Raw genomic sequence first — 14,511 nt, forward strand, 5'->3', positions numbered from 1 at the left:
TACGTGAAAAAGCAAAGAAAATTTTAAAAAAATGTGGAAAATTTTAAAAAAATGTCTCCATTAAATTTCAAAGCCATGCCAGTGCTTTGCGTTGAGGAAAGATGAAGATAAAGGGAGTACAGCTATTTATAGTTAGCTCTAGAACTGCAACCATCATTAATTTTATGTTCATCTAAATTAGGCCAACAAAAGGCAGTGAATATAGGGATGCAAGTAGGGTGATTCTGAGCTTTTTATGCAGTTGAGCAGCACTATTTGGAAGCACACTAAATAGTCTTTTGTTATTGGATCTCTTTTCACAGTGGATTTCTGCCAATAAAAGTTATGGAATCAGTCCTTAGTGTTCAGTAAACTGACTTTTCCATGTAGTTGAATATATGTCAAATTGTCACTGACCTTCAGATTACAGATTTGCTTCCTTTTTTTTTTTTTTAACTTTATTTATTTGAAAGACAGAGTTACAGAGAGAGGTAGAGACAAGAGAGAGTGGTCTTCCATCCGCTGGTTCACTCCCAAGATGGCCACAACGGCCGGAGCTGCGCCGATCTGAAGTCAGGAGCCAGAAACTTCTTCTGGGTCTCCCACGCGGGTGCAGGGGCCCAAGGACTTGGGCCATCTTCTACTGCTTTCCCAGACCGTAACAGAGAGCTGGATAGGAAGAGGAACAGCTGGGACTAGAACTGGTGCTTATATGGGATGCCGGCACTTCAGGCCAGGCCTTTAACCCGCTGTGCCACAGCGCTGGCCCCCACAGATTTGCTTCTTACTGATGGGTGGGTTGGTGGCACAATATGCAGTGTATAATTCCCTATGTTAAGTACAAACTGCAGTTTAATTTTGAGTAAGGTTCTGGTTCTGGTTAATTGCTGATCTTTTTCTATAGGTTTGCTCATTTGGCAGCAGTGAAGTTGTTAGAGGGGCTACAGAAATATGATATTGATGATGGAGATGAAATTGATGAAAATGATATGAAGTTTTTTATAAGACATGGTGTTGAGGGAAGCACTGATGCCAAGGATGACTTATGTCTCAGTGAGTTGGATAAAACAGATGCCAGAAGTAAGTATGCTGTCTATGTTGTGATTCATCCTTTCAGAAGTACCATGGCTACTTGATACTATAAATTTGGAAAGTATTTTAAAGACAACTGCTATCAACAGAGTAAAATAAATTGATTTTTTTGGACCCAGAAATTTATACAAATTTTTGTCCTAGGGCTTGTTGAACACTTGCAAAAGTGTAGGACATGGTGTCTGTCAAGAGGAGAGTTACATAAACAGAAAAAAATATTTAAGTGGATCATGAAAAACAGGGAAAGAGACATGTCAAGAATTTTCATGGTTATTTGGCCAATTATTTTTTACAGATAATTGCAGCAAATATTTATTGATTACCTACTATATGCCAGGCACTGCTGTAGTTAATAGAGAAACAGTGAATAATACAAAGGAATTTACATTCTGGTAGTTGTGGTGCTCAGGGGGATGATGATAAATAATTGATAATAAAATAGATATATAAAGAAAACAAAGTATGCTGATAAGATAACCATTAGACCTCTCTGAGGGGGTAACATTTGAGAAGAGACTGGATTGATGAGAATGGCCTACTGTGAAGATCTTGGGAAAACATTCAAAGCGGTGGGAGCCGTATATGAAAAGGTCAGAGTTAGAATTGAACATGATCAGCAGGGCTGCAGTAGAATCACTAAGGATGTAAGGGCAATTATAAAAGGTTAGAGAGGTAAGAAGGGGCCCGATCAGGCCATATACATCCTAATAAGGATTTTAGATTTAGATTTTATTTTTAAAATATTTATCTATTTGAAAGTCAAGGAGAAAGAGATTGAGAGAAGGGGAGAGAGAGAAAGAGAGAGAGATCTTCTATCCATTCATTCATTCCCCAAATGTCTGCTGGTTCATTCTCCAAATGGCTATAATGGCCAGGGTTGGGCTGTGCTAAAGCCAAGAGCCTGGAACTCCATACAGGTCTCCTTTGTGGGGGGCAGGGGCCCAACTACTCGGGCCATTCTCTGCTGCTGTCCCAAGTGCATTAGCAGGAAGCTAGATCAGAAGTGGAGCAGATAGGACTCTTACCTGTGCTCATATGGGATGCTGGTATTGCAGGTGTGATGTAACCTGCTGCACCACAGTGCCTGCCCCTCTCACTTAACACAGTGGTTTTTTTTTTTTGTTTGTTTGTTTAAAGATTTATTTATTTATTTGAAAGTTGGAGTTACACAGAGAGAGGAGAGACAGAAAGAGAGGTCTTTCATCCATTGGTTCACTCCCCAATTGGCCACAACAGCTGGAGCAGCACTGATCCGCAGCCAGGAGCTTCTTCCTGGCCTCCCACGTGGGTGCAGGGGCCCAAAGACTTGGGCCATCTTCTACTGCTTTCCCAGGCCATAGCAGAGAGTTGGATCAGAAGTGGAGCAGGCAGGACTTGAACTGGCATCCCATATGGATGCCCTGCAGGCAGCAGCTTTACCCACTGTGTCACAGTGCCAGCCCAAACACAGTGTTTTTAAGGTTCATGTACATTGTAGCATGGATCAGTACTTTTTATTGACAGATAATATTCTTTTATGGATATACTGTTGTATATTTTCATTTATAATATATTTATATATAAATATTTATGTTTATATTTACATTTATAATATCAGTTGATGGATATTTGAGTTCTCACATTTTTGATTATTAGGAATGATGCTGTCATGAATCTTCATGTACACATTTTTGTCTGGACATGTTTTCATTTCTCTTGGATAAATATCTAGGAGTGGAATTGTCAGTCATCAGGATTATAAGGAATTGCCAACTGTTTTCCAGACTGGTTGAACCATTTTACCTTCTCACCAACAATGTATAAATGTTATAATTTTTTAACATTTTTACTTAAACTTATTTACTGTTGTCTTACTCATGTGAAGTGGTGTCTCATTATAGTTTTAATTGGTGTTTCCCTAGTAACTAATGTGCTTATTGACCACTTGTATGTCTTCCTTGGAGAAAAGTCTATTCAAATCGTTTGCCCGTTTTTCAACTGAGTGGTTTTTCTTTTTATTACTAAGTTGTAGAAGTACCTGTGAATACAGGTCCTTTTTCAGATACATGATTTGCATATATTTTCTCTCATTCTGTGGAATCTATTTTAACTTTCTTGATGGTATCTTTACAGTTCAGAAGTTTTTAATTTGATGAAGTCTAATTTGTCTTTTTTTTTTTTTTTAATCTTGCTTGTGCTTAGATTTCTGTTGTGTCTTTGAAAATGAGCAAGGACTTATTTGCCTAAATTAGGTTCCTGTTCAACTCTGTCTTGCAGTGAGAGCTTATAAGAAAATTGTAGAATTGAGACACCTTCTGGAAATTGCTGCAAGCAACTATAAACAGTTGGGAGGGATAACAGAGGAAGATTTAAAGCAGAAGAAAGAACATATTGAATCTGAAAAGTAATGTCCCTAAAATTTTAATGATTTGTGTTTAGTTACATCTCTCAGTGCCATGTGAGGCTTTGTTAATCAGCAACTTGTTCTGTAACCCTGCCAAAAGGTATTAGATTCTGTTCTGTTTCCTCCCAAGCTCCCAGATGGAGAAGGAGTTAAGATTTTTTTAAAAATTGTGGTAAAATACCTGTAGCAAAATTTACCATCTCAATCATTTTAAGTGTCTCAGTCAGTAGTGTTAAGTAAATTCACATCATTGTGTAGCCAATTTCCAGAACTTTCCATTTTGCAAAACTGACATTTCATATGGAGTTGAGGTTTTTTTTGAGACCACTGCAACTTTGAGCTTTTTCAATCACAAGTAACACAGTCTTTAAACATCCCCATCAGATTGTGCCACCCACTTATGAACCTGAGACCCAGATCTGTATTCACTGAATATAGTACTCTGTATACTCTGTGTCTAGAGGTAGTGAGTGAATAGTAGCATGGCTGTCTTCACTTTTCATTTCCTGTACCCCAAATTGGCTCTCTGGACATTGAGTGCCTTTCCAATTAATTAATGGCTGCTGGAATAGAGGATGCCTTGTGCCTCTTTGCTCTCATTGCCTCTCTGCTTGTCTCTGTTTTCTGGAGTGGACAGAGAACAAAGGGCGACAGAAGAGGACTTCTACTTTGACCAAGTATGGGTCTATAATGAGAAGCATATATGGATTCTCTCCCTTATTATGTGCTTTTCCTGCCCTTTGCCTTTGGTTGTGTGTCTTTACCTCATATTCTTAGAATGTCCTATTTCCTTTTCCTCCTCTTTCCTTTTAACCTAGCCTCAGAAAAATACCTGGTAAATGAATTCAGAGTTAACATCTAAATTGTCCATAAAATTAATGTGTTCTCCTTCTATGGATGGGTACTTTAGGAATTTAAATAGAAAATAAACCCTTAGGCTAAAATATTCTATTTTTTAAAAGATTTATTTATTTATTTACTTGGAAGTTATAGTTAAACACAGAGAGAAGGAGAGGCAGAGAGAGAGAGAGAGTAGGAGAGGCAGAGAGAGAGAGAGAGGTCTTCCATCTGATGGTTCACTCTCCAACTGGCTGCAACAGCCGGAGCTGGGCTGATCCGAAGTCAGGAGCCAGGAGCTTCTTCCAGGTCTCCCACATGGGTGCAGGGGCCCAAGTCCTTGGGCCATCTACTACTGCTCTCTCAGGCCATAGAAGAGAGCTGGATTGGAAGTGGAGCATCCAGGTCTCGAACTGGTGCCCATATAGAATGCCAGACCGCAGGTGGAAGCTTAACCTACTACATCACAGCACTGGACCCCCCTCCTTTTATTCTTTAAACTATTCTAGCCACATTGGCCTTGATTTTCTTGTGTTTCATCAGGTATAATTCTGCCTTAGGGCCTTTCCATTTGTTGTTTACTCTGCAATGCTATTCCCTTGATGTCTACATGGTTCTCTATTTTTTCTTTGCTCAAAGCCACTTTCTCAGTAAAGCCTTCCCTAGCCACTGTATATGAAGTGTTAATGGACTCCTCTACAACATTTTGTATTACTCTTTCTTTATTTTTCCTCCCTTAAGACTTAGTGCCTCTCACACATGTATCTGTTTTCTTATTTATTTTCTTTCCTGTCTATCTTCCTCCCATTACTAAGCTAAGGCAGATTTTGGCCTGGATAGTGCTGGTTCTTTGTAGAATCTGAATATATAATTGTTGAATAAATGGTTTCTTAGTCTTATTTGCCTTAAATACACTGTGTGGATGCTTTCTACTATTACCAGAATTGTTAGCTGACATTGGAGGTTAATTGAAAACAAAATTCTTTTTGGCAGGACCATCTCAGAGCTGCAGGGCCAGCTGGAATACGAACGACTACGTAGAGAAAAATTAGAATGTCAGCTGGATGAATATCGAGCAGAGGTGGATAAACTCAAGGAAAGGCTGGAAAAAATTCAGGTCTCCAACTTTGTGTCTTTGGTTAGTATCCTTCTTAACACATTTATTTTTCTTGAAAAACAGTATAAGAGTAACTAAGAGTACAAGCTTTGTATGGGGTTGTTTGGGTATGGATCCTGGCTACAACCTTTTTTTGACTTGGGAAAGTCATCCACACACACATATATCTGTATACATTTAGTTAGAATAGCAGCCTGGGACTTAAGTGTGTAGCAAGTGTAGTTGTTATTATGTACCATGTAAGGAAAACGCTTTTTCTTTCTTAAAGATTTATTTTATTTTATTTCATTTATTTATTTTTTAAATTTTTTAAAAGGTAAGTTTATTTTGGTGCAACAAATTTTGAAAACAAATATACAAAGCATCTTCATAAAGTTAATGTGCATTATAAAAAACTATACATGGGTTTCAGAAAATTTTTACACAATAAAACATATTTTAATCCCCTTTCCCACAACCCTTTTGAACTACCATCACAAGCGAGTTTTCTAATTATCAGGAAGTATTACCACCATCTCTGGGCCTGATGGGATTTCGCCCCTGGGCTGTCACAGCTGTAACTATTTCTCAGCATGTAAGGTGGTCAGAGTTAGAAGTAAAATCTCAAGACTTCACGTTAAACTTGAGTTTCAGCTAAATAATGAATAATTTTCCGTAAAAATACGTCACAAATATTTCATGGGATATACTTATACGAAATAACTGTTCATGATTTATCTGACATTCAAATACCACTGACCTTCCTGTATTTTCTCTGGCTACCTTAACCACATGTTTTAACATATGCTTCATATTAACAAGTGGCTCCAAATGACAATCCACAACAAACAAGTGCCAGGACAAAACAATCAGGTGTACGGGGCAGGTGTCAGGTGTGGCAGTGAAGGTGCAACTTCCGACACCCATATCCTGTAACAAAACGCTTGGGCTCACCTCCCTGCTCTGCTCCTGAGTCTGACTTCCTGCCGTGCGCACCCTGGGAGAGGCAGGGAATGGCCCAAGTGGTTGAGTCCCTGTCATCCACATGAGAGACCCAGATGGAATACTAGAGTATGAGGCTCCTGGCTCTGGCCTGGCTCAGATCCAGCTTTTATAGGTATTTGGGAAGAAACCAGCACATGGGAGTATTCTCATTCTCTCATTCATTCTCCCTCTCCCTCTCTCTCTCTTCGACATGACTTCTCTGCTCCTCTGCCATTTAAATAATTAAAAAAATCTGCACTTAAAAAAAGATCAGATGTACAAATATGTAATTCTCAGTGTTTACACTCATTTGTCTATGCCTGTGACGCCACAGCAAATCATTTTTGTTGTATACAGCAGGCACTAGATTTATTTTATTGTTTTTGTACAACCCTTAGGATGAGGTTACACTCATATATGCTCTTTTTTCTTTTTTTTTTAACTTTTATTTAATGAATATAAATTTCCAAAGTACAGCTTATGGATTACAATGTCTTCCCCCCCATAAATTCCCTCCCACCCGCAACCCTCCCCTTTCCTGCTCCCTCTCCCCTTCCATTCACATCAAGATCCATTTTCAATTCTCTTTATATACAGAAGATCAGTTTAGTATACATTAAGTAAAGATTTCAACAGTTTGCACCCACATAGAAACACAAAGTGAAAAATACTGTTTGAGTACTAGTTATAACATTAAATCACAATGTACAGCACATTAAGGAGAGAGATCCTCCATGAGGAGTAAGTGCACAGTGACTCCTGTTGTTGACTTAAGAAATTGACACACTTGTTTATGGCATCAGTATTCACCTAGGCTCTTGTCATGAGTTGCCAAAGCTAAGGAAGCCTTTTGAGTTCACCGTCTCTGATCATATTTAGACAAGGTTGTAGTCAAAGTGGAAGTTCTCTCCCTTCAGAGAAAGGTACCTCCTTCTTTGATGACCAGTTCTTTCCACTGGGATCTCACTCACAGAGATCTTTCATTTAGGTCATTTTCTTTTTCTTTTCTTTTCTTTCTTTCTTTCTTTCTTTCTTTTTTTTTTTTTTTTTTTTTGCCAGGGTGTCTTGGCTTTCCATGCCTGAAATATTCTCATGGGCTTTTCAGCCAGATCCACATGCCTTAAGGGCTGATTCTGAGGTCAGAGTGCTGTTTAGGACATCTGCCATTCTATGGGTCTGCTGTGTATCCCGCTTCCCATGTTGGATCTTTCTCTCCCTTTGTTATTCTATCAGTTAGTATTTGCAGACACTAGTCTTGTTTATGTGATCCCTTTGACTCTTAGTCCTGTCATTATGATAAATTGTGAACAGAAATTGATCCCTTGGACTAGTGAGATGGCATTGGTACATGCCACCTTGATGGGATTGAATTGGAATCCCCTGGTATGTTTCTAACTCTACTGTTTGGGGCAAGTCAGCTTGAGCATGTCCCAAATTATACATCTCCTCCCTCTCTTATTCCCACTCTTATATTTAACAGGGATCACTTTTCAGTTAAGTTTCAACACTTAAGAATAACTGTGTATGAATTACAGTATTCAACCAATAGTATTAAGTAGAACAAACAAACAAAAATACTAAGAGGGATAATGCATTAAGTTGTTCATCAACAGTCAGGGCAAGGGCTGATCAAATCATCATTTCTCATAGTGTCCATTTCACTTTAACAGGTTTCCTTTTTGGTGCTCGGTTAGTTGTCACTGATATGGTATTTGTCCCTTTGGGACTGGCTTATTTCACTCAGCATAATGTGTTCCAGATTCCTCCATTTTGTTGCAAATAACCAGATTTCATTGTTTTTGACTGCTGTATAGTATTCTGTAGAGTACATATCCCATAATTTCTTTATCCAGTCTACTGTTGATGTACATTTAGGTTGATTCCAGGTCTTAGCTATTGTAAATTGAGCTGCAGTAAACATTAAGGTGCAGACTGTTTTTTGTTTCCCAATTTAATTTCCTTTGGGTAAATTCCAAGGAGTGGGATGGCTGGGTTGAATGGTAGGGTTATATTCAGGTTTCTGAGGAATCTCCAGACAGACTTCCATAGTGGTTTACCAGTTTGCATTCCCACCAACAGTGGGTTAGTGTCCCTTTTCCCCCACATCCTCTTCAGCATCTGTTGTTGGTAGATTTCTGAATGTAAGCCATTCTCACCGGGGTGAGGTGGAACCTCATTGTGGTTTTGATTTGCATTTCCCTAATTGCTAGTGATCTTGAACATTTTTTCATGTGTCTGTTGGCCATTTGGATTTCAATCTCTTTTGAAAAATGTCTATTGATGTCCTTGGCCCATCTCTTAATTGGGTTGTTTGTTTTGTTGTTGTGGAGTTTCTTGATCTCTTTGTAGATTCTGGTTATTAATCCTTTCTCTGTAGCATAGTTTGCAAATATTTTTTTCCCATTCTGTTGGTTGCCTCTTCACTCTCCTGACTGTTTCTTTTGCAGTACAGAAACTTCTCAATTTGGTGCAATCCCAATAGTTAATTTTGGCTTTGACTGCCTGCAACTCCAGGGTCTTCTCTAGGAAGTCTTTGCCAGTGCCAATATCTTGCAGGGTTTCTCCAATGTTCCCTAATAATTTGATGGTGTCAGGTCATGTATTTAGGTCTTTAATCCACGTTGAGTGGATTTTTGTGTAAGGTGTAAGGGGTCTTGCTTCATGCTTCTGCACGTGGAAATCCAGTTTTCCCAGCACCATTTATTGAATAGACTGTCCTTGCTCCAGGAATTGGTTTTAGATCCTTGATCAAATATAAGTTGGCTGTAGATGTTTGGGTTGATTTCTGGTGTTTCAATTCTATTCCATTGGTCTATTCATCTGTTTCTGTACCAGTACCATGCTGTTTTGATTACAACTACCCTGTAGTATGTCCTGAAATCTGGTATTGTGATGCCTCTGGCTTTGTTTTTGTTGTACAAGGTTGCTTTAGCTATTCAAGGTCTCCTGCGTCTCCATATGAATTTCAGCATCATTTTTTCTAGATCTGAGAAGAATGTCTTTGGGATTTGGTATATTTGTATTGGTGTATTGGTATCGCATTGAATCTATAAATTGCTTTTGGGAGAATGGACATTTTGATGATGTTGATTCTTCCAATCCATGAGCATGGAAGATTTTTCCATTTTTTGGTATCCTCTTCTATTTCTTTCTTTAAGGTTTTGTAATTCTCATCGTAGAGATCTTTAACATCCTTGGTTAAGTTTATTCCAAGGTATTTGATTATTTTTGTAGCTATTGTGAATGGGATTGATCTTAGCAGTTCTTTCTCAGCCATGGTATTGCCTGTGTATATAAAGGCTGTTGATTTTTGTGCATTGATTTTGTATCCTGCTACTTTGCCAAGCTCTTCTATGAGTTCCAGTAGTCTCTTAGTAGAGTTCTTTGGATGCGCTAAATAATCATATCGTGTGCAAAGAGGGATAGTTTGACTTCTTCCTTCCCAATTCATATCCCTTTAATTTCTTTTTCTTGCCTGATGGCTCTGGCTAAAGCTTCCAGAACTATGTTGAATAGCAGTGGTGACAGTGGGCATCCCTGTCTGGTACCAGATCTCAGTGGAAATGCTTCCAACTTTTCCCCATTCAGTAGCATGCTGGCCGTGGGCTTTTCATAAATTGCTCTGATTATATTGAGGAATGTTCCTTCTATACCCAATTTGCTTAGAGTTTTCATCATGAAAGGGTGTTGAATTTTATCGAATGCTTTCTCTGCATCTATTGAGATAATCATATGGTTTTTCTTCTGCAGTCTGTTAATGTGGTGAATCACATTGATTGATTTGCAAACACTGAACCATCCCTGCACATCAGGGATAAATCCCACTTGGTCTGGGTGGATGATTTTTCTGATGTGTTGTTGTATTCTATTGGCGAGAATTTTATTGAGGATTTTTGTGGGGAGCAACTCGGACTAGACTAAGTTACTGGAATTAGGACTTATTCTATGCATCTGCTCTCCTACAATATGGCGCTGGGAGAGGAGGAAACAGCTTCTACACAGCTGCCTCCAGTTCAACCAATAAACAGCAGGACCTGCTCCTGATTGGAGGAGAGCAGCGTACTCAGCATGTGGGTAGCAGAGTTGGGATTGGTGGAAGAGGACTATAAAGGAGGAGAGAGACAACATGCACCAGGAACATCTATCTGAAGGAACACCTGTGCAGCCCCCGAGAGAGCCGGCCGGCGGTGTGCCGCTCCCCCGCGGAAGTGGGGAAAGTGGCTAGGGGGAACTGCCCTTCCACGGAGGTGGAAGGGACGGTAGCCAACCCGGGAAGAACCAGCAGCAAACCCGGGAAGGGCCGAGCAGACAAAAGAACAGCGCAGGGTCCTGTGTCGTTCCTCCACGAAGACGGGGAGCGACAGATTTTTGCATCTATGTTCATCAGGGATATGGGTCTGTAATTTTCTTTCAATGCTGCATCTTTCTCTGGCTTAGGGATTAAGGTGATGCTGGCTTCATAGAAAGAATTTGGGAGGATTCCATCTTTTTCAATTGTTCTGAATAGTTTTAGAAGAAATGGAATTAGTTCTTCTTTAAATGTCTGGTAGAATTCAGCAGTGAATCCATCTGGTCCTGGGCTTTTCTTTGTTGGGAGGGCCTTTACTACTATTTCAATTTCTGTCTCAGTTTTGGGTCTGTTTAGGTTTTCTATGTCTTGCTGGTTCAATTTAGGTAGATTGCATGTGTCCAGGAATCTACCCATTTCTGATAGATTTCCCTGTTTGCTGGCATACAAGTCCTTGTAGTAATTTCTGATGATTCTTTTTATTTCTGTAGTGTCTGTTGTTTCCTTTTTCGTCTCTGATTTAATGATTTGGGTCTTTTCTTTTTTTAGTTAGTTGGGCCAGTGGGGTGTCAATTTTGTTTATTTTTTCAAAAAACCAGCTCCTCGTTTGGCTGATTTTTTTTAAGGTTTTTTTTTTTTTTTTTTTTTTTTTTTTTTGGATTCAATCCTGTTGATTTCTTCTCTGATTTTAATTATTTCTCTTCTCCTACTAGATTTGTGTCTGGTTTGCTGCAGATTTTCTAGATCCTTGAGATGAATTGAAAGCTCATTTATTTGGTGCCTTTCCAATTTCTTGATGTAGGCACCTATTGCTATAAACTTTCCTCTCAACACTGCTTTTGCCATATCCCATAAGTTTTGATATGTTGTGTTGTTATCCTCATTTAATTCCAGAAAGTTTTTGATTTCTCTTTTGATTTCTTCTATGACCCAGTGTTCATTCAGGAGCATGTTGTTCAGTCTCCGTGTTTTTGTATATGCTCTAGGGATTCCTGAGTTGCTAATTTCTACCTTCTTTCCACTATGGTCTGAGAAGCTGCATGGTATGATTCTAATTCTTTTAAATTTGCTGAGACTTGCTTTATGGCCTAGTATGTGGTCAATCCTAGAGAAGGTTCCATGCACTGCTGAGAAGAATGTAAAATCTTTAAATGTAGGATTGAAAGTTCTGTATATATCTGTTAGATCCATTTGGGCAATAGTGTCGATTAAATCTGCTGTTTCCTTGTGGATCTTCTGTCCTATTGATCTGTCTATTTCTGAGAGTGGAGTATTGAAGTCCCCCAGTACTATTGTATTGGAATCTAAGTCTCCCTTTAAGTCCCTTAACATAACTTTTAAATAAACTGGTTCCCTGTAATTAGGTGCATATACATTTATAATAGTTACATCTTCCTGTTGAATTGAACCCTTAATCATTATATGGTGTCCCTCTTTGTCTCTCTTAACAGTTTTTGTGTTAAAGTTTATTTTGTCTGATATTAATATGGCTACACCTGCTTTTTTTTTTTTCATTTCTTTTGGCATGGAATATCTTTTTCCATCCTTTCACTTTCAGTCTGCATGCATCTTTGTTGGAAAGAGGTGTTTCTTGTAAGCAGCAAATAGATGGGTTTTCTTCCTTAATCCATTTAGCCAGTCTGTGCCTTTTAACTAGAGTTGAGTCCATTAACGTTCAATGTGACTATTGGTAAGTAGTGGCTTTGCCCTGCCATTTTCCCAAAGATATTTTCTAGTATATGCTTTGAGCTTCCTATGATCTTTTACTCATAGGTTTTCTTCCTTTACCTTCTTTCATATTGGTGGCTGTGTTTCTGTGTTTCTTTGTAGCACATCTTTAAGCATTTTTTGCAGGGCCGGACGAGTGGCCACAAATTCTTTCAATTTCTGTTTGCTATGAAAGGTCTTTATTTCACCTTCATTCACAAATGAGAGCTTTGCAGGATATAATATTCTGGGCTGGCAGTTTTTCTCTCTTAGTACCTGGGCTATGTCTTGCCATTCCCTCTTAGCTTGTAGGGTTTCTGATGAGAAGTGAGCTGTGAGTCTAATTGGAGATCCTCTGAGAGTAATCTGATGTTTCTCTCTTGCACATTTTAGGATCTTTTCTTTATGTTTCACTGTGGTGAGTTTAATTACAATGTGTTGTGGTGAGGATCTCTTTTGGTCATGTTTATTAGGCATTCCATGAGCTTCCTGTACTAGGATGTCTCTGTCCTTCTCCAAACCTGGGAAATTTTCTGCTAGTATCTCACTAAAAAGGTCTTCTAATCCGTTCTCTCTCTCCATGCCTTCAGGAACTCCTAGAACCCGAATGTTGGTTTTTTTTATAGTATCCTGTAGATTCCTGACAATATTTTTTAGATTTCTAATTTCCTCTTCTTTTCTTTGGTTTGACTGTATACTTTCCTGTTCTCTGTCTTCTAAGTCTGATATTCTCTCTTCTGCTTCACCCATTCTGTTTTTAAGGCTCTCTGATGTGTTTGTCATTTAATCTATTGAATTCTTCATTTCGTTATGATTTCTTGTCACTATCACAGTTTCCTGTTCTACTAGTTTCTGCATTTCATTTTGATTCCTCCTTAATATTTCATTTTCATGAGAGAGATTTTCTATCCTGTCCATTAAGGATTTCTGTAGTTCAAGAATTTGTTTTTGAGAACTTCTTAATGTTCTTATCAATTTTTTGAGATCCATTTCTTGCATTTCTTCTATGTCATCATCTTCATAATCTTGAATTGGGGTGTCTTTTTCATTTGGGGGCATCATAGTTTCTTCCTTGTTCTTGTTACCTTGGTTTCTGCGTTTGTTGTTTGGCATTGTGGAGATATTCTTTGGTTTCTTCGCTGTGGTGATTTTTCTCGTTATACCATGACAGTAGATTAAGTGGACTGTCTGCTTTTGATGGATCCTTAGAGGCTGTGATGGGAGTGGCCAGAGAGCTCTATTTGGGTTCTTCAGGGTTAAGGGTGTGCCAAAGGTCACTCACCCAGATTGTTCTCTCGCTCACTTGCTCTCTCTCTTTTTTTGACTCAGTTGGGAAGTAATTCCACACAGCTGAGTGGAGTTGAGGGTAGTTGATGTATGAAATCTGGCCCCTGTGGGTATTCGTCTACTCTACCCCTGGGACCATACAAAGTTTATGAAGCCCTCAGTTTGGTCTCAAATTTCTCCGCAATCTCTCACCGGGTTGCCAAGGTTACCGAATTTGTGTACTCGGTGAGTTCTCTCGCGCCCCCCCCCCCTCAGATTTTCACAGTCTTAGTTTGTTAGCTGCACACTTTCACTAGGTCCTAACCTCCTGTTATTTCTCCCCACTAGAGTCAGGTTTTTCTGCTTGGCTGATGGCAGGCACCACTTTACATATGTCCAAAATGGCGCCTGCTCTTTGTCTTGCTCGGCTTTGTAAGGTGAGTGGAAAGAGAGGCTAGTGTCCGTGCTGGTTCCACTTATTTATTTGTTTTTTTTCTCTCCTCCAGTCAGCCTGGTGAACTTTCCCCAGCAGGGCTTCAAGCCTCGTTCCCTCTAGGCTCTTTCTGCCTTTCCCCGCCAATGTCTCGGGTTACCAAGGTTTTTGTCTCACCTCCCCTTCCAGCGCTGGCATGCAGACTCTGCAGCTGGGCTTCCACGCGGTGGGTGACCTTGCTCTCCCCGTAGGTCCTCTGTGTCACATCCACTAGATCCGGAAGAGTTTCCTCTGCAATTTTTTCCCGAGCCTTTTCCTGAGACTACAGTAACTCCACTTTTATTAAACTATCTATTCCCGGACTATCAGTGTGCGCCCTCACTATTCCACCATCTTGGCTCCGCCACCTATTTTATTTATTTTAAAAGCATAGTTAGAGAGAGAGG

At 39.4% G+C, this 14,511-nt stretch overlaps 1 protein-coding gene across 4 annotated transcripts in view; it reads left to right on the forward strand.

The window, feature by feature from the left end:
- Positions 1-14,511, forward strand: part of ANKRD42 (ankyrin repeat domain 42) — a 70,433-nt gene that overhangs the window by 50,927 nt on the left and 4,995 nt on the right. For all 4 annotated transcript variants that reach the window (XM_070076221.1, XM_070076210.1, XM_070076214.1 and 1 more), the window contains 3 exons: positions 884-1,059; positions 3,328-3,454; positions 5,285-5,429. In XM_070076221.1, the coding sequence (XP_069932322.1) occupies positions 884-1,059; positions 3,328-3,454; positions 5,285-5,429 (448 nt within the window). The remainder of the gene's footprint in view (positions 1-883; positions 1,060-3,327; positions 3,455-5,284; positions 5,430-14,511) is intronic.

The sequence above is a fragment of the Oryctolagus cuniculus genome, chromosome 1, assembly GCF_964237555.1.
Source record: "Oryctolagus cuniculus chromosome 1, mOryCun1.1, whole genome shotgun sequence".
Taxonomy (NCBI): domain Eukaryota; kingdom Metazoa; phylum Chordata; class Mammalia; order Lagomorpha; family Leporidae; genus Oryctolagus; species Oryctolagus cuniculus.